This window comes from Lagenorhynchus albirostris, chromosome 14 (assembly GCF_949774975.1).
Source record: "Lagenorhynchus albirostris chromosome 14, mLagAlb1.1, whole genome shotgun sequence".
NCBI lineage: Eukaryota > Metazoa > Chordata > Mammalia > Artiodactyla > Delphinidae > Lagenorhynchus > Lagenorhynchus albirostris.
In genome coordinates, this window is record NC_083108.1 from 88,377,432 (window position 1) to 88,398,285 (window position 20,854).

Here is a 20,854-nt window from a genome sequence, read left to right on the forward strand (position 1 = left end):
TTCTGTTCTCTCTGAGCAATGCTGTCTCTGACCCCTGTCTCTAAGCTCAGTGCTCTGATGTCTTTCTCCTTAGCCCAGCCATCTGGGGCGTTGCTGTCTGGACCTTGCTGCTGATGGCCAACTCCATGTGCTAGTGACCCACGTTGACTCCTGGGGACACATGGCCTCCCAGGCCCGGTGCAGTCTAGGCACCTCGTAATCCTCTGGCACTCACGTCCACTCATGTCAGGCATTTCCCTGAACCTCAGGCTGTGAGTGTGATGTGAATGAAGTCGTTAGCGTCTCAGTCGTCCTCTATGTTTCGCCTCCAGTCCTTTTTTGTGAAACCTTTTGGCTTATTAAGTACAGGTTCCTTCTTTTTCTGAGCTTCCACTTTGTTTCTACTTTTAAATGTCATAAATTTTGTTTTTGACTTTTTTTACATTGGGCCTCGTAGGTGACTGTAGCCAGTACCTGTCTCAGGGCAGGTCCCTCAGACACTGGGAAGTACTTGATCAGTCAGCTGCTTTGGGGCCATGGCAGGAAAGACTGTTCTCTGTTTCCTTTCATTTCCCTATTTCTTCCTGTCCTTATTTTTTCCATTCATGTGTTCAGTTTAGCAGGCTTTCCTGGATGTCTGTTGACAAGTATCCAAAAATAACTGACTATAACCAGCAGTTTAAATTTTTAGTGGGAAATTTGTTGTCAAAAGAAATACTGAAATTCCATGTATGTGCTTAATCGACTGGAATTTAAGGGAATCTACAAGCTCTGGGAACTTCATTATCAAAATGAAAAGTATAATGGGTGATGGCTTTAAAAACTCAGTTGATGAATTGATTAATGGATGCTGCAGATTTTGAAGATAACGCACCTGAGTTATCTTCCACATTACAGAACACATGGAAGATTTTTAGGACTTTAATGCTTCCGTGTTTTCTGTCGCTTTCTCCAGACTTGTCTTTCCATACCCAGCCCTACCCCTCATCACACATGTTCATTCTAGAATTTTCCAGTTGGCATTAGTAGTTTGAAAAACTTCTCCATGGGATTCTGATGCACTGGGTGGAGGAGAGGGAAAAGATGGCATATGTCCTGTCAAAACTCATCAAGGTAGAGGTGTGTGTATATGTAATGGAGTATTATTTATCCTTAAAAAGGAAGGAAATACTGCAGTTTGCTACAACGTAGATGAACTTTGAGGACATTATGCTGGGTGAAATAAGCCAGTCTCAGAAGGACAAATAGTGTATGATTCCACGTATGTAAGGTACTTGAAGTAGCCAAAATTATAAAGACACAAAGTATAATGGTGATTGCTGGGAGCTGGGTTGAGAGGAGATTGGGTCCTTATTGTTTAATAGGTATGGAGTTTCAGTTTTATAAGATGAAAATGGATGGTGGTGATGGCTGTACAACAATGTGAGTACACTTAATACTTGAATTGTGCACTTAAAAATGGTTAAGATGGTGCATTTTATGTTATATGTATTGTTTTAATCACAATTTTTTAAAAAAGAAATCAGGATGGGGAAGAAACTAGCAACTAACAGAGCTGGGAATGAAAATGAGGACTGGGAAAGGGGTTTGGGTTGTACAAAGGAGGCAGTTAGGAGCCTGGCACAGGGATTGTTTACCAGGGATTGTTTCCTGTGGCAGCCAAAACAAAGTTCCACAAACTGGGTGGCTTAAATCAACACATTTATTGTCTCACAGTTCTAGAGGTCAGAAGTCTCTAGAACTGTGTGGGCAGGCCGTGTGCCCTCTGGGGCTCCAGGGGAGGGTCCTTCCCGCCTCTTCCAGCTCTGGTGCCCCAGGTGCCCCTTGGCTTGTAGACACATCACCTCACCCAGCCTCCATCTTCACATGGCTGCCTCCCCTGTGTGTCTGCCTCTGTATCTTCTCTCCCTTTCTTGTAAGGACACCAGTCAGACTGGATTAGGGCCCTCCTACACCAGTACTGGATTAGGGCCCTCCTACACCAGTACTACTGCATCTTAACTAATTACATCTGCAATGATCCTATTTCCAAATAAGGTTATAACCTGTGATATTGGGGGTTAAGACTTCAGCATATCTCCTCTGGGGAACACAATTCACCCCATACACCAAGTAAGAGTAGAGTATTGCCCCACTTATGTAGGAAGAGGTGGTATTGGGTAAATAGTGGATTTTTTTCTAGATTTCAGAACCAAACATTTTAGCTGAAAGGCATTGAGAAACAAACGCAGGCTCTGAACCAGGGAAAATAATTTGCAGTAATACGCATGCATATAAACAGAAGGGCGAAAAGTCCAGGAGAATGTGAGTTAGGGTTCAGGTTCTGAGTTAGTGTCCTGCATTAGTCCTGTCAATTTTAATTAAGTCTTGGTGTCTCAGAGCAAAGGAATCAAAGTAGAAGATGGGGATGATGATACCAGTGAGCATTACAAACCGTACTGCTTTGGTGATGAGCTCCCACCTTATATGATACTTAGGATAACCTTATAGGTCCTTAAATGACAGAGAAGCAATATGATTTTTGAAAACTTTAGCAACTTGTCTAAATTCACCACTAGTAGTAGCAAAGTGTAGGTTAGAACCTGTATCTGGGTCCCTTCTGTGCAGTCACCCTGCCAGCCGACCCCATGGCCTTTCTGAGAGGTTTGCTCTGTCAGTCACATGTAATCATTCTGTACCACTTTGGTGGCATAGATAGAAGCCATTTCCTGCCACGTGGCTGCTTTCATGGTTTAGGAATGTGAAGAGTTCATGTCGGGGAAGGGCCTGGCAGCAAGGAGACACGTCAGGTTCTTTTATCATTAATAGGTTAGATCGTGGCAGTGCAGCGCTTTCTGGGTTTCCTTAATTGCCACCCCAGCACTGAATATCCTGATCCCATGTGTCGTAGTCAGTCCTGTGGCTTCTCTTACCCTCTTTGCTCCTTTTATGTGCATATTATAGCCCGGCCCATTTCCTGTTAATGGGCCTTTCTTCCCTTTCTCACTCTCTGTCAAGGTTACAAAACCATATTTAAAAGCAACTCTGCATGACTTACATACTTTTTTCTACATATATCCTACCATTCTGACCTTAATACTTTTTTTTAGTTATGTAAAGCTTTTCCATTTCTTTCAGATTTGGAGACTGCAGTTGAAGTTAAATCATCAGCTTCCAGTAAGAGCATTTCTAAAGATAAACACTCCTGTGATGTTAAAATGAAAAGAATGGCAAAGAGTGATCTCTGGTATTTGTCACTGGAAGAAGTCTGGACACGTGAAGGTCAGTTGGACAGGCCCCAGGGCAGCCAGGAGAGACATCTGAGGCAAGTGGCATTCACCCAAAAGAAAGCACTTCCTCAGGAGAGAGTCTGTGAAAATGGGAAATACAGGGGAAACTGTCTTCTTCCTGCTCAGCTAGTACTGCGAGAGTATTTCCATAAACATGACTCACATCCTAAAAGTTTGAAACATGATTTGGTTTTCAGTGGTCATCAGGAAAGTTATGCAAGCAACAGTAATGACTCTGGTCAAACCTTCTGTCAAAACATTCACCTTCTTCAATTTGCAAGAACTCAAGCAGGAGATAAATCATACAGATGCCCTGATAACAACTCTCTTACTCATGGTACATCCCTTGGTATATCAAAGGGTACACATAGAGAGAAACCCTATGAATGTAAGGAATGTGGAAAATTCTTCAGCTGGCGCTCTAATCTTACCAGGCACAGGCTTATTCATACTGGAGAAAAACCCTATGAGTGTAAAGAATGTGGAAAATCTTTCAGCCGGAGTTCTCACCTTATTGGACATCAAAAGACTCATACTGGTGAGGAACCCTATGAATGTAAAGAATGTGGGAAGTCCTTCAGCTGGTTCTCTCACCTTGTTACCCATCAGAGGACTCACACAGGAGACAAACTGTACACGTGTAATCAGTGTGGAAAGTCTTTTGTTCATAGCTCCAGGCTTATTCGGCACCAGAGAACTCATACTGGAGAGAAACCTTATGAGTGTGCCGAATGTGGGAAGTCTTTCAGACAGAGCACGCATCTCATTCTGCACCAGAGAACCCATGTTAGGGTGCGGCCCTACGAATGCAGTGACTGCGGGAAGTCTTACAGCCAGAGGTCTCACCTTGTTGTCCATCATAGAACTCACACTGGGCTGAAGCCCTTTGAGTGCAAAGATTGCGGAAAATGCTTTAGTCGAAGCTCTCACCTTTTCTCACATCAGAGAACCCATACGGGGGAGAAACCATATGCATGCCATGACTGTGGAAAATCCTTCAGCCAGAGTTCTGCCCTCATTGTGCACCAGAGAATTCATACTGGAGAGAAACCATATGAATGCTGTCAGTGTGGGAAAGCCTTCATTCGGAAGAATGATCTTATTAAGCACCAGAGGGTTCACATTGGAGAAGAGACCTATAAATGTAATCAGTGTGGGATCATCTTCAGCCAGAACTCTCCACGTATAGTATATCAAATAGCTCACACCGGAGAGCAGTTCCTAACATGTAATCAGTGTGGGACAGCACTTGTTAATAGCCCTAATCTTATTAGATACCAGACAAATCATATTAGAGAAAATGCATATTAATGTAATAAATATGGAATTCTTCACAAAGAGCAATAACTTTATTTAGCATTGGAGAACTCCTTCTGGAGAGGAGCTGCTTTCAGTCTTGTTACTACCCTTTCGTGCACTAGAGAATTGGTCCTGGAGTGGGAAAAACACACAAATTTCACTTTAGTATATCAGATTGTCTTCTTTTCCCAAATTCCCACAAAAGTAGTTGGACTGGGAGCATTCTTCCCCTAGCATTAAATGCTAAAATCTGAGAAGGAACGATTAAGTAAGTGAGTTATTGATAGATGATCCAGCTTTGTTTCCTTCAAAAAAATAAATGAGAGTGCTACCTCAAAAAGGCAAATAAATGAGAGTTGCTGCTGAGGGGAATAAAAAATGGGTATAGTTATTGTAACAAACAATGGAAAATGATATTCCAGTGAATTAAGATGCCATTTTTTACTTGATTGTCCCTCTCTCCTGGGACACTTCGTAGTGTTTAGTCTGTTTTATGTGTCTGATATAAACCACATTTTGGCTAGCAGCAGGGAAAATCTTATCATGTGAGGCAGAGAAGGAAGAACACATTTACTACTATTAGTATCCAGTTTAAATATATTTGCATGTGGGTAACAATTGAAAATGTATCTGTGGATAAATGAACAGAATTGACTTGTTAGATAAGGGAATTATGAGTGAGTTTTATAGTCTATTAGGTGTCACTGTAAAAATTATTTGAAGACGCTTTTAAATATTAAAAAAGGATATACGGTTTCTCCTATTCTACTATGAAGGAAGTTTGAGAACCTCCTGCTAGCAAACTTTCCCATTAATTCTAAGTTGTTTGGGGTCATAGAGTTGCGCTCCTTGGGACAGGCTGCTAAAGACTCTTGGGAGGTTAAACACAATGATCCTCTGGATGTTGGGACCTAAAGGAGCATTGGATACTTGAACATGCCAGGGAGAGGCTCCATTTGAGTGGGAGCATGTACCCGGGCAATACTTGGAGCAAGTATGCTCCTAAAATAGACACAGCACTGCTTGTATCTTTATGAAGAAAACAGTGGTTAAGAGTATGCGTCTGAGCTGGGGTCCCCAAGTTGAACTCCCACCTCTGTCCTTCCCTTGCTGGGTGAAATTGGGCATGTTGCCTAGCTGCTCTGTACCTAACTAACAGATGTCCTCCTCTGCAAATTAGGGATAACATTACTTACCTCATGGGATCGTGGTGAGGAGCAAACAAGTAAACATATAAAGAGCTTAGAACATGCCTCATGTGTATGAAGTGCTTTATTACATTAGGTGTGATTGTTAACATTACATTATTGCCCCACTCTAGTGTCTGTCATTCACTTTAAACTGCTTGATTGCCAGTAAGAACTGATGGAGTTCTCACTTCGCTTCCAGTCACACATGTTTTCCCCTTTACCTGCATCAGAACTTACCAACCAAGGAAATCACTGACCCGTAGTGGGTATATGGATGCATTTCTGAGGATCAGTAAACAGCTTTTAATATTGCATTCAAAAGCATTCTCTTTGTACGGAGGTTTTCCCTTTAAGAGAGAGGAACCTAATCTTCAGATTCTCTGGTAAGTCCATGACCCAAAAAAGATTTAGAAAGAGAATCTGTTTTAATCCTCTGTTTCATTCTGTAAATGGATCTTGTGTGTGTAGGAACTGACCATTATTTGCCACTTTCCAGCAAACAATGTGTATATGTTAGATGCTCACTGATTGTTGAACGATATAAAGATTGTTGAGAATAACAGGACGACGACCTTGCTGTCTCTCCCAGGACTAATCTAGAAATGCTTGTTAGACTCAAGAGACCTGAGAACTGCAGGAGCAAGAGGCCACAGCTCACTCTTCTGGCACAGTTGGGATGAAGGCCTCACGTTTTGAGAACCTCCTGGCGCCTCAGTTATGGCTGAGTAACTCCTCAGTGATTACACACCATTCACGTATGTAACGTACTCCTACCAGAAGTGGTTTTCATTAAAAGCAGTGGTTCTCTCTGGGCGTAAAAGACGAGCCCCTTAGCTGGGCCTCTTAGAATTTCCGATAACGTATGGCTCAGTTTTCCTGAACTGTGTAGTGGAGATACTACTGCTGGTACCTATGTCCGAGGATAGTTGTGTGGATTAAGTGAGATACTGTGTAAAGTACTTGAAACAGTGCCTGGCACGTAGGAAGTACTGTATGTCTTTAGGTATTAATAATAATAATGTTACTATTATTCACACTCTAAGGAATGTATTTCTGTGGATGATCACTGAAACAGTACTTATAATACTGCAAAATTTGTAATATTAAAAATGTATAATAGAAAAATTTTTATTTATAGACATTAAGGTTACACAAACAGAAAGCTTGGTAACATAAAAAATGTCCTTGTGATGTACAAAAAATGCATGATAAATAATTGTCAATACCAAGTAAGCTCAGATATGTAAAAATAAATGAATTTCAAAAAACGGAAATGAATCTTGCTCAAAACTCTAAGGAGATTTGTCAAAAGATTAATAGCAATTAACCTACATATTGGGAGAATTGGTGTTTGCTTTTCTTTCTTTCTTTCTTTCTTTTTTTTTTTTTTGTACTTTTCAAAGTCTCTTCAGAGAATATATATTACTTTTAGGATCAGGAAGACAATCTTCAGTGATGGAATGTTTTCTCTTCAAAAGTTCTTGTCTACAAATAAGCTACTGGAACTTTAATAAGGGAATTTGGCAAGGTTGCAGGATACAAGATCAATATACAAAAATTGATATGTACAAGCAGTGAACAATTTGTAAATGAAATCAGAAATACAATCTCACAATGATACAAAAATATGAAATACTTAGATATGTTTAATGAATTGAACAAGATCTGTACAGCGAAGGTATAAAACATTGCTGAAAGAAATTCAAGAACACATAATAGAGAGCATGTAATAAATATTATAAGTGAAGAAATACACCATGGTCAAGGATGGACAAACTCAATATAGTAGGAGTGCAATTCTCCGCAAACTAATCTTTAAGTTCAGGGGCATTTGTGTGGAAACTGACAAGCTAATCAGGAAGTTATATGGAAATGCAAATGACCTAGAATAACCAAAGAAATTTTTTTAAAAGGATAAGGTTGTAGGGCCTACAATACCTAATTTCAAAGTTTACTATAAAACTATACTAATAAAATGATGGCATGAGGGTGGATATAGATCAATAAAACAGGACAGAGAGTTCAGAAATTGACCTACACATATATTGTCAATTAAATTTTGACATGAGAGCCAAAATAACTCAATGTGGAAAAGACATTCTTTTAAATGAGGGGTGGTGTGACAACTAGATATTTGTATGGAAAAAACCCTCGCCTTATCTCACATCACATCCAGAAATAACTCAAAATGCATTGCAAACCTAAATGCAAAAGCTAGAAATTTTCAATATCTGGAAGAAAACATAGGAGAAAATGTTTATGTGTATAAGAAAAGATAGAACAAAATGCATGAATCATAAAAGAAAAATGATAAATTGGACTTAATAAAAATTTTAAAACTTCTGCTCTTTTGAAAAGAACATGAAAAGGCAATCCATAGGCTGGTATATTAACAATATGTATATCTGACAAGGGCTTGTATCCAGAATACAAAGGATGCTCATAACTAACTCATAAATTATACAGTAAGAAGGTGAACAAAAAAATGTGCAAAATGATTTGCCATATGCTTCACAAAAGAATGTGTATAGATGGCCAGTAAACCCTTGTAAAAATGCTCGACAGCATCAGTCATTAGGGAAATGCAAGTCAAAACCAGGAGGATATAGAACTTCATATCTAGTAGCATGACTAAGATAAAAAAGATAAGGCTAGTTATTGAGGATTGGAGAGATTGGAACCCTCACACGTTGCTGGTGGGATTATAGAATAGTACAGCCACTTTGGAGGACAGTTTGGCATGTCTTCAAAAGGCTAAACATACAGTTACCACGTGACCCATCAATTCCATTCCTAGGTAAATAACCAAGAGAAGTGAAAATATGTTCATGCAAAAATGTGTGCCTGAATGTTAAGCATTGTGATCGCCTAAAACCAGAACAAACACAAATACAGTAAACTCAACAGATGTCATGTATAATAATTCACAGCATGTGAGTAGATAAAACACATTGTAGTCTAGCCCTGCAAGGCTAAATGGTTAAATCTTAAAAGCATTCTAAGAATTCAGACACAAAGGAGTACATACTATATGACTCCCATGTATAAAGTTCTAGAAAGCGTAATAGATAAAGGAGAGAGGTCGGGGGTCACCTGTGGCCTGGGTGGGAGAGCAATTGACTGCAAACAGGACCATAAGGGGACCACTGGGAGTGACCTGTGTCTTGGTTGTGGTAGTGGTTCCATGACTGTCTTCATTTGTTAAACTCATTGAACTGGACACTTTAGCTGGATCCAGGTTGTTGTGTGTAACTTTTAACCTCAATAAAGTTGTTTTTAAAAAATCGGAAAACCAAGGATTTCTGGGAAACAAGAAAATCTGCATCTCGAAGCGAACGCTAATAACGAATGTATGGTGGTTTTTATTTTTGTAACGCATCTTCATCATAGACAGCTTGATATGAGATAGCCAATCTGCGAAGCCCCTTAATGCATTAGGTTTTTCTCTGTCTATAGCCCTATGAGGAGCATAATATTATTCCCCTACAGTTAAGGGCACTAGAGTTTGGAAATTTTAAGTAATTTGCCCCAAATCATGTAGCTAGTAAACGGTAGAGCTTCATTTGAAAAACAGCCAGCAGGGACTTCCCTGGTGGCTCAGTGGCTAAGAATCCACCTGCCAATGCAGGGAACACAGGTTCGAGCCCTGGTCCAGGAAGATCCCACATGCCGTGGAGCAACTAAGCCCGTGCGCCACAACTACTGAGCCTGCGCTCTAGAGCCCACGAGCCACAACTACTGAGCCTGTGCTCTAGAGCCCGCATGCCACAACTACTGAGCCCGTGTGCCACAACTACTGAAGCCCACGTGCCTAGAGCCCGTGCTCTGCAACAAGAGAAGCCACTGCAATGAGAAGCCCGCGCACTGCAACAAAGAGTAGACCCTGCTCACCACAGCTAGTGAAAGCCCGCGTGCAGCAACAAAGACCCAATGCAGCCAAACAACAAAAAAAGAAAGAAAAACAACCGGCAGATCTTAAAATAGAAAGATTATCCTGGATTGTTGTGTGGGCCTAATGTCATCACACAAGTCCTTAAAGGTGGAAGAGGGAGACAGAAAAGGAGACCAAGAGCGACGCAGCGCGAGGTGGACTCAGCCCTCTGTTGCTGGTTCTGAAGGTGGAAGACGGGGGCCTGAGCCAAGAAATGCTCTTGGCCTCTAAAGTCTGGAAAAGGCAAGGAGAGGGTTTTCCCCAGCAGCCTCCAGAAGGGCATGCAGGCCTGCCAACGCTTTGCTTTAGCCCGGGAAGACCTGTGTCGGACCTTCGACCTTCAGAACTGTAAGATAATAAATGTGTGTGGTTTTAAGCCACCAAGTTTGTTTTGTTACAGCAGCACAGAAAACTAACACAACATGAGAACTTAGCAGATAACAGGGATTGGTTAACAAATCAGTGGGCAAAGGATGCTAACTCTACATTTCAACCTAAAACCTGTAGAGCCTTCCTTTCCACGTTTAATATTTAATCTATTTTTTAAAAATAAATTTATTTATTTTTATTTTTGGCTGCGTTGGGTCTTTGTTGGTGTATGCGGGCTTTCTCTAGCTGCGGGGAGCTGGGGCTATTCTCTGTTGTGGTGTGCGGACTTCTCATTGCGGTGGCTTCTCTTGTTGTGGAGCATGGGCTCTAGGTGCTCAGGCTTCAGTAGTTGTGGCACACGGGCTCAGTAGTTGTGGCTCACGGGCTTAGTTGCTCCACCGTGTGTGGGATCTTCCTAGACCAGGGCTCGAACCCATGTCCCCTGCATTGGCAGGAGGATTCTTAACCACTGCACCACCAGGGAAGTCCCATATTTAATCTATTTAGAATTTATTTTAAATATATTGTGAGACAGCAGTTTTTTTTCTATTCTTGTATAGCTATCTCATTGTTCCTGCACAATTTTTATTTATTTATTTATTTATTTATTTATTTATTTATTTTTGGCTTGCACAATTTATTGAAAAGTTTGTCTCTTCCACAATATTTTCCTCCAATATTTTATTATGAAAATTTTCAAACATACAGAAAAGTTGAAAGAGGTTTACAGCGAGTACTGATATTCCAAACTCAAGATGTTGCCTACTGTGTTGAACTTGCTCTGATGGTGCAAAAGCCACAGGGGTACCACTATGGGCACTCCCCATGCATCCAGGAAGTGGCATCAAAGACATTTATTAGTGGTCATTATGTTCTTCATCATCACATTCACAGTTAAAAAAAGAAGAGAAAAGGACCAATTTTGCTTCTGGATGTCCTTGATGGAGCAGTGAAAACTAACTTTATTAAATCTTAACTCTTGAGTCCATATCTTTTTAGTATCTATGCAACAAATATTCTGTGCTGCATCCTGAAGTTCCATATCTGTCTCCAGAAAATGCACTTCTGTGATTATGTGAGTTGGGAGCTGAACTTTGCGTGAAAGCAGGACTGAAATATGAGGCAGACGTGGGTGAGGCAGACACATTCTCAACTGCCAACCAAGTAAGCTGTCACACAAGGGGAACAAGTGCCAGCCAGCATTGTCTGCCAATACAAAGCTAGAGTTTTCAAGTGCAAACAGAATTCTGGAATCTTGTATCTGCCACTGTGAACTTCACAGATTCCCAGTACTTAAGATCAATAATGATATTGATGAATACGAGCTTTCATGTTGTATAAGGAGAGGTGTCAGTGTTTGGAAGATCTGCATTAGTCAGTGAACAAATATTTTCCAAATGACCAATGCATGTTGTTACAAAATCATGCCTGATAAAACTATGCATTCAAAGTGCAAGACAGACCAATGGGTTTTAATATAATAGAGTAGAAAAAGCTCACCTCTCTGGTTTCAGATCATACACTGAAACTGACCTATTCCTTGTTCAGCTTTTACTGCAAAGAATATGCAGTTATCTAAGTACATTAAAATACCCTGTCCTTTTCTAACTATTGATACATACCTATGTGAGGCCAGATTTTTTTATATATTGATACTTACACATAAGAAACACATGCAACAGAGTGAATGCAGAAGCACATATGAGACTGCAGCTGTTTTATATTAAGCCAGACATTTAAAGGATTCCCCCACCCCCATCCCCAAAGGAAGACAATGCCACTCCTAATTTTCCTGGAAAATAAATGTCACTTATACAACGGAACGAATCTTTGCGTTATTAAATTATAAATTAGGACTTTTACCATTTGGAAAAGCAGGAACCTTAGAACACTTTTAACTGAATTTATACGCCTCCAGCCTTTGCGCTATTGCTGTCAATTATTTCAATCCTCTGTATCACTGAAAGCCTGCACGCCCGCGCCCAGAGGTGGGGCGGGAAGGGCCTGCGCTTCGCGGCCGCAGCGCTCCCTCCCGGCGGCCCTCGGCTGGAGCCGCCCCGCGCAGGAGGGACGCCCGCAGAGGCTTCCGGGAGTTGTAGTTCGTCCTGCCCTCGGGTTGCCCTGACGCATTTCCTGTGCGTCCCTAGCGGCCGCCGTCGGCTCGGCACCAGCCGGGAGAGTCGTGGTGGGTGGTTTGCGTCCCCTGCCCGTAGTGGGGACCTGAGCTGGAGCGTGCCGACCTCGTCTGCCCGAGGGCCGTCGCCGAAGCACCCAGAGCGGGCGCCGCACAGTCGAGAGCGAGGATTGAGCGGCTCTGGCTGCAGATCCGGGAGGTCGGCTGCGGAGCCGGTCTCCCCCGCATCTCCCGCTGCCGATTCAGGGCTTGGGGGAGCCGCGCGCGCCGAGTCCCTCCCGTGTCAGGGCGGCGGGACCGTGCAGACTAGTCTGGCCTCCCCCGCGCCTGCCCTGAGCCGATCGCGTGTGTGTAGGTGGGGGCGGAGCTGGGGAGCCCCGCCGCTGCGTGAGGGAAGGAGGCCCGGCCGTGGGAAGGGAGGGGCGGGTCCTCGGGGGGTGGCAGGAGGGTCCCGCGTGGGCGTGGGAGTGGCGGGGAGACTGGTTCCCTCACGGTTCTCTTCTCGCGCAGCCGTCGGGTCCTGCCACCCCCCTCAGGGCGCACAAAACTGGCCGTGAGGATGGCCACCAGGGTCCGGACGGCTGCCGTCTGGGTGAGTCGGGGGGTTTTCTCTCGTTTATGAAAAGCGCCCTGAACACCGACGTGTGCTCATCCATCTTTTCCAGGGTCGGAGCTTGCGTGGGGCTTCCAAGCCACTGCGCCTCCTTTAAGATGACGTTGAGCCGTCCGGAAGTGCTTCTTGTCGTCAGACTGTTACTTTACTCCTTCTTTCAGTCTCTTTTCTGCCAATTCTGTACCTTGAGCCTTGAGTTAAACGAGGGGTCATGATGCATTTTCCAATTTCTTCGACACATTTTCTTAGTTTTTTTCTTTCCGTGTCTTAAGATTTTGGGGCCTCATTTGGGAAGTTATGCATTTGTCCCTTCGGTTATTCAACAGTTTTGTTTACTGTCTTTTGTTGAGCACCCTGGGGCAGGTGCTAAAGGTGCGAAGGTAGGTCGTTCCTGCTTTGGGAGAGCCATGGTCTGGTGGGAATTGTGGGCAAGAAAATGTATGAGCACAATGGCACGTTAGGGGTCCTCCGAGAGTCGGCCGTGGAAGTGTATGGAGACACACAGCACAGGGCCAATTTTGGAAGTAACGACACCCCAAGAAATGCTTTAGGGATTAATAAGGGAGTCTTAAACTGAGATTTGAAAGGTGAATGAGGTGAACAAGGGACTGAAGGTCAGCCTAGGAAAAGGAAGCAATGTGCAAATTTGAGAGGCTTAAAGTGATGTAGTATGTTGGTGACCTTGGAACACTTTACAGTTGCTGAAATGTAGAGTTTATGGTTTTGTAGGTGACGGTGGTGGTGGAGTGTGTATTAAAAAATGAGGCCAGAGCCATAGGCAGAGATTGGATCGTAGAGGGCTTTGAGGATCACATGAAAAACTTGGATTTGGGGACTTCCCTGGTTGTCCAGTGGTTAGGACTCGGTGCTTTCACTGCCATGGCCCCGGGTTCAATCCCTGGTCGGGGAACTTAAATCCTGCAAGCTGCACGGCACGGCCAAAAAAAAAAAAAAACACTTGGATTTTATCCTCTAGGGAGAATAAAGGGTCAGAAGCAACTGGCCTTGGTAACTAGTTGGGTGCTGGTGGTGGGCAAGCCAGCAGAGCCAGGCATAAGTGCTGGAGGTCTGCCCTGTGGGCCTGGGTTGGGAGTGGTACCATTACCTGAGTTAGGGAAGACCGTCAGAGTTGTTACGGAGGGCTGGGTGGACATTTCCTTTAGATACGGTGGGACCCTGCGGGTGCTGGTGGGCACATGGGTAGGCATCTGTCTCGAGAGAATGGTCTGGACAGGTATCACTGAGTGGGTATAGCCAGATTAGCTCAAGGAGCACATGTGCCCTGGGAAGAGCACCGAGGGCAGTGCTCGGGGGTGGGCAAGGGAAGGCGGCGGAGGAGGGGCTGGAGGTTGGGCAGCCCCATAGGAATGAGAGAAATGGAGAGACTTGTGTGTCAGAGTCAAAGAAAAAGAAACCTCAAAAATGGTTGCCATGTGAGATGCCCCAGGGAGGTCAAGTACTGTTGCGTCACAGAAGTCCAAATCGGACTTGGTGGTGATGGTAGTGGTGGGTTTTGCTGTGATGTTTCCAGAGCAGAGTGTGAGTAGGTGTTTGCTGGGCAGGAGAGGAAGGAGTGGGGTAGAGGGAGCAGCGGTCCGTCGCAGATATGGGAGTGAGGCAGGAAGCCAGCCATGTGGGCTGAGTCAGTGTGCCCTGTGGTTGCGGGAAGAGAGTGGTAGCCTGAGGAGAATCCAGGAAGATTCCTTGGCACAAAATCAGTCTAAAAGTCAGTGCGTTTCCTGTTTATAAATTGTATCTGTTTAGAAGTTATAATGAGGGAAATTAGCCTATTTACAAATGGCAGTAAAGCAGGTGAAAGTACTAAAAACCTGAGCAATGCAGAGGACTTGTATAAGGAAAACTTTACACCTTCAGTAATACTAGTTAACATTTCTACAGTGCCTCCTCTTCCTAGCCATGGGTCTCAGCACTTTACAGATACAAACTGATCCTCACAGCAGCCTCATAGGAAGGTAGGACTCTTAGCCCCATTTAAAGACAAGGAAAGGTGACAAAGAGAGGCAGGCAGTCTGCCAGGATCATTCAGCAGAAGACAGAATTCAAACCCAGAATGGCTGCGTTGGGTCTTTGTTGCTGCACATGGGCTTTCTCTAGTTGTGGTGAGGGGGGGCTACTCTTCGTGGCGGTGCACGGGCTCTAGGCGTGTGGGCTTCAAAAGTTGTGGTACGTGGGCTCAGTAGTTGTGCCTCATGGGCTCTAGAGCTCTGGCTTAGTACTTGTGGCACACGGGCTCAGTAGTTGTGGCTTGAGGGCTCTAGAGCACAGGCTCAGTAGTTGTGGCTTGAGGGCTCTAGAGCGCAGGCTCAGTAGTTGTGGCACACGGGCTTAGTTGCTCCTCGGCACGTGGGATCTTCCTGGCCCAGGGCTGGAACCCGTGTCCCCTGCATTGGCAGGCAGATTCTTAACCACTGCGCCACCAGGGAAGCCCTCCCTGCTCTGAGTTCTTAACAGGGCAACATGTACCGTCTCGGGCGAAAGAGTGAACTGATAGATACAAATCCCAGGCTTTGGTCTTTGAAGTGTTCATCATGTTTCCAGTCTCCAGGTATTTATTGAGCACCCACTCTGTGCCAGGCCCCCTTCCAGGTCCAGGCATGTGGTGGTGAACGAGATTGACAGGATCCATGCTTTGGGGAGTTTGCACTCTGGTGGAGGAAGGCAGATGCCATGTAAATGATGGAGAAACTACTTACAAGTGAACAGGAAACGTCGTTGTCGTGTTGTACATGGAATTAACATTGGTGGATGTGAAAGATTGGGTGTTTGGGGAAGGTCCCATGGAGGAGGTGACGTTTGCAGGTGTGAGTTACCAGAGTAGCCAGACTTGGGAAGAGCAGGTGCATGAACATGCAGGGTGGGAACAGCCATCGCCAAGGACCCGAGGTGGGGGAGGGTCCGTGCCTTTGTAGCAGGGAAGGAAGGCCTGTGTGGCCCGGGTTGGCGGGGAGGGGAGGGGAGCAGACAGACACGGAGGGGGCCAGAGGCCCGATCAGGCTGGGAAGCTGTTGTGTTAGGAAAGGGGGTTGGGCTTTTCAGAGCCCCTCTGGCTGCTCAGTGGAGAATGGTCGACTGCAGGGGTGCAGACGAGAGGCGGAGGAGGTGTTGCCTGGAACACCTGTGGAAACGGAGTGGAAACGGAGATGTTTGAAACATGAGTCCTCTTTTCTGACAACCAGCTTATGCTTTTCACCTTGTCCGTTGTCACTTTTTAGAGTGCTTTATCTTGTGTAAGTAGTCGTGTATTTCTTACCATTCCAGCCCAGTGTGAATGCTCAGCGCTCACTGTGCGTGGGGTTCTGTGCTGCATCTGGTGCAGGCATTCATCAGTATCTCTTCTTGGGACCAGGTTACACTGCTGGTTTGTGTAGAGCCAGGATTTGAACCTGCGTGGGATGGCCCAACACCCATTTCCCTGGCCAGTGTACTCTACTGCCTCAGGGTATAGCCTGAGAATTTCTCAAGAGACAGAGATTCTAGCCTCCTGGGCCCTAGGAGTAGTTATTGTTTACCCACAATGGGTCACTGATCAGCTGCTACTTGGACTCAAGAGTAGTTAAGTCCCTTGCCGTGCCCTGGTCGCAGTGGGTGTGTGTGGCCCAGTCCCTGGGGAATGAGAGATGTGGATGACCCCACTCAGGGATGCGCTGAAAGCGGAAAGGATATCATATGCAAGACATTTTAAAACTGTGCAACATAGGGGTCCCTTTCCTGTGGCCGGTGACATCCTCGACCCATATTCTGGGTGTCCCCTCCTGGGTATCCAGGGTGATATCTAGTAATTAGAAGGCTGTAGACGAGTGTGAATTCAGAGCAGAGGGAGGTGGTCCTCGGCAGTGACGTACGTTGCACTGAGGCCTGTGAGCCCCTAAGTCTCTGTTTCTTTCCTCGGAGGATGCTGGGCACTTACTGGCAGGTTGTCTTTTTTCATTTTGGCTACTTTCTGCTGTTGACACTTCCCTCCCTTAAATGTGTCATTACAAATTCACTTCAGGGAGTCTCCATTCCTAGGGGCTTGGAAAGATTTTCTGTGTCCTCCTCTCCTGTAGGAGTTGACTTATTTTATTTATTTATTTATTTATAACTTATTTATTTATGGCTGTGTTGGGTCTTCGTGTCTGTGCGTGGGCTTTCTCTAGTTGTGGCAAGCGGGGGCCACTCTTCATCGCGGTGCGCGGGCCTCTCACTGTCGCGGCCTCTCTTGTTGCAGAGCACAGACGCGCAGGCTCAGTAGTTGTGGCTCACGGGCCCAGTTGCTCCGCAGCATGTGGGATCTTCCCAGACCAGGGCTCGAACCCGTGTCCCCTGCATTGGCAGGCAGATTCTCAACCACTGCGCCACCAGGGAAGCCCTAGTTGACTTATTTTAAACCAGGGAACCTTGTTTCCCTTTTTCTCCAGCGTTGGGCAGGGCCTCTGCTCCCATGGACCACTGCTAAACACCGTCACCACGGTCACCACCACGACATGCTAATAGCATAGTTTGCAGTGCAGTGAGTTGGGGCTTCAAGACTGATGCAAGGGGGTGTGGGAGAGAGAAGGGAATTCTGCCTGACGGGGCCTTTCTGAGGAAGGTTGGCCCGTGCTCCCGTGCATACCAGGCTGGGTGTCTTCAGCTGCGCCCAGACTGACCCTCTTGGCGAATTAAAGGTTAAAATGATAATTCCCTGTTTTTTTTTATATAAAGTTTTATTTATTTATTTTTGGCTGTGTTGGGTCTTCGTTGCTGCACGCGGGCTTTCTCTAGTTGTGGCGAGCGGGGGCTACTCTTCGTTGAGGTGCGCGGGCTTCTCACTGCGGTGGCTTCTCGTTGCAGAGCATGGGCTCTAGGCTGCGGGCTTCAGTAGTTGTGGCTCGTGGGCTCAGTAGTTGTGGCGCACGGGCTTAGTTGCTCCGCGGCATGTGGGATACTCCCAGACCAGGGATTGAACCCGTGTCCCCTGCACTGGCAGGCAGATTTTTAACCACGGCACTACCAAGGAAGCCCCGATAATTTCCTGTTAAAATGTGGCAGTGTTCATGAATTAGTCTTTCAAAACTAACAACCCTCGCGCACCCTTGTTTATATATTCCAGGTACCGGTTAGGCACGGAGGATACACGGGTCAAAGGCAGCCCTGGGAGTTGAGAGAGGGCACAGAGGGCAGGCCGGGTGGCCACGGGATTCGCGCTGGGGCAGAGGGAAGCCCAGGAAGTGACCTTGGCAGCTGCTCTCAAAGGACCTGTGGAATCAGCCGTGTGAAGGCGAGGGAGAAGGAGGCTGCGGGCAGAGGGAGCCCCTGTGTGCTGCCAGCAGTGGGCCGGGAGTGGCCGGCCGCCATCAGCCCTCTGGAGCTGGCTCAGCACTCAGCTGTAGGGTCTGGGGGGGAGGGGTGTCAGGTAACGTGGCGGCCTGTCACCCGCTTGGCTGACTTGGAGCAGGCTGCTCACCCCTTCCAGACAAGCTGAAAACTACATTGTCCTTGTGACTCGAGCCTTTGATGATTGTGGAGTCACCTTATGTCCAGGAATCCTTTTTTTGTCTCAAAGTCTGTTTTGTATTCTTATAGCTGTAGGAGCCTCCTTTTGGTTAATTGCTTGTCGTATATTTTTCTTTAACTTTTGACTTTTTTGTATCTTTATCTTTTAGATGTGTTTTTTTAAATAGCATCATTTTTTAAAATCAGTCTGTCAGTCTTTGTACTTAACTCAGACACTTGGTCTGTTATGATTGACGTAATTACTGTTATATTTGAGTTTATATCTACCATCTTACTGTGTTTTTCTATACTGTGTTTGCTGTACCTGATCTGTTTTTTTTTTTTCTCCTCTCTTGGCTTTTTTTGGACTGATAATTTTTATTCTTTTTCTTTCTGTAAAGATGTTTGGGCATTATACACATTATTTATGCTGTAAATTTTTAAAATTTCACTTATTTTGACATAATTTTAGATCTTAAAAAAGTTGCAGGAATAATACAGAAGTTCTTCTATACCTTCATCCAGATTCCTCAAATAGTAATATTTTGCTGCACTTGCTTTATCAGTTTCTCTCTCACTCTCTGTTCCCAGCTCCTCTCCTCTTTCTCTCTCCATACACATTTTTTTTTCCTTAACTGAAACCAATTTGCAGACATGATGTTCCTTTACCCCTAAATACTGCAGTACATCTCACAAACAAGAACAGTTTTTTACATAACCACTGAATCAGGAAATTGACATCACTACAATGCTGTTATTTCATTTACAGGTCTTATTGTGATTTTGCCAATTGTTCCTTTATAGAAAGTTTGGAAATACCGTCCTTTATGCGAGAAGAGTAACTTGAATCATGTGTTGCGATGGGCTGTGCTGGCTCTTTCATCTAACCCGGAACAGTTCCTCAGTCTTCTTTGTCATGACGTGGTGTTTTCGGAGCCCAGGGCGTTCTGTGGAATATTCCTCAGTTTCCGGTTGTTTGCTCCTCCTCCTGATTCATTTCAAAAGTGCTGAATTCTTCCCTGCATCACATCCGGGGCACTCGTGGCTGCTGATGTGAACTTGCCTCACTTGGTGAAGGTGGTGTCTGTGTTCTCTCCCCTGTAGTCACTCTCTCTTCCCTTTGTAAGTCAGTATCTGTTGGGAGATACTGAGATGAAATAAATACCTTTTAGTCCTCAAACTTTCACCCACTCATTTAGCCTGCATGGGTGAGTCTTGTGTGCGTTTTTATTATGCTAGTTGACAAATGAGTTTTATCTAATTTCATTATTCTTTCTATGTTCATTAGATACCTGCCTGCTGTCGGAAAGCTGTGCCCCACCCCCCATTTTTAAATGTGCTCTGTTGTTTCCTTTTAGACTCTAGTGCAGCTTATGATAGACCTTCTCAGTCTGTGTGTCACTGCTCTCCTCTCTTGCCCATCTGTCTCTCCATACTACTTTCTAGATAATTTCTTCCGGTTTGTCCTTTCGTTTACTAATTCTTCCTAACCTGCTGTTAAAGAGACTTCAGTTGATGTGTTTTTATCATTCCTATAAATTCTTTCTAGTTCTTTTTCAAATATGCTTGCTAAGTTATTTGTCCAAGTCCTTGGCAAGTCATAAGGCTTGCCTTTCTCTCCTTGAATATAATATTTGATTTATAATGAGTGTCCATCAATTGCACTGTCTGTTGGCTACAAGGTTTTCTTTCTGTTGTTTTTCATTGGTTCTTGTTCATGTTGTCTTGTTTTCTGAAAGCTTTATTTTCTTGTGTGGTGGTCACTGTTCTTGAAAAATTCTTCAAAGGAAAAATTTAAGGCGTAGGATAAAGGTACCTTACTCCAAAATACTCTGACGTATTTTGAAGCAGATTCAGTTCTCATGTTATTTCATCCGTACATCACTAGGCATTAAAAACATACATTTTCTAATATAATTATAATACCACTATTACACCTAACAGAATAATTCTTTGGTATCATGGAATTATTCCATGTTCAGATTTCATTTTCCTTTTTAACATTGGCAAGTTAAAATCAAAATCCAAACAAGGTACACATTTCTTACTGTTACATACTTTAAGTCTCTTTTAATCCAGAGTAACCCATCCTTCTTTCTTTTTTTTCCCCCATTGACTTTATAAAGATGTGGAGCCATTTGTCCTTTAGAATGTCCTTCATTTTAGATTTATCTCTGTTTCCTTGTGGTCACATTTAACATGTTTTCTGTCACCAGTATTTCTGGTAAACTGAAATTTATCTTTAGAGACTTTAGATTGATTTATTAATGTTTTTGGCAAGAATACTTGCTAGTGCTTTATCTTGTCACCTCAGGAGGCACGTATGTCTCATTGACTCGCTCTAGGTGATGCAAAGATCGATTGGTGGGGTCAGGGGTGGCAGTGTGGTATTGTTGTGAAGTTTCCCATCAGTCCTTCTAATGGTTTCATCAATTATGACCTTCCCCTCGGCCAGTTATTTCACAGCATCTACAAAGTGGTGACTTTCTAACCCTATCATTCTTTCCATTTTTGTAGCAGGAATTCTCTGAAAGAATTTACAGAATCCTTCTCTAAAAAAGAACATTTCTTCATCAACAGAACCATTTGGTTACC

General features: G+C 44.3%; 1 protein-coding gene across 7 annotated transcripts in view; it reads left to right on the forward strand.

Moving 5' to 3' along the window:
• The window catches only part of LOC132504506 (zinc finger protein 268-like), a 65,789-nt gene that overhangs the window by 14,325 nt on the left and 30,610 nt on the right, over nucleotides 1–20,854 (forward strand). The window contains exons 5-7 of one of the 7 annotated variants that reach the window (XM_060122010.1): nucleotides 3,097–3,283; nucleotides 5,515–5,517; nucleotides 12,682–12,763. In XM_060122010.1, coding sequence (XP_059977993.1) covers nucleotides 3,097–3,283; nucleotides 5,515–5,517; nucleotides 12,682–12,763 — 272 coding nt within the window. Of the gene's footprint in view, nucleotides 1–3,096; nucleotides 3,284–5,514; nucleotides 5,518–12,185; nucleotides 12,527–12,681; nucleotides 12,764–20,854 lie in introns of those variants that run through there. The other 6 variants (XM_060122002.1, XM_060122004.1, XM_060122006.1 and 3 more) reach the window with 6 other exon arrangements.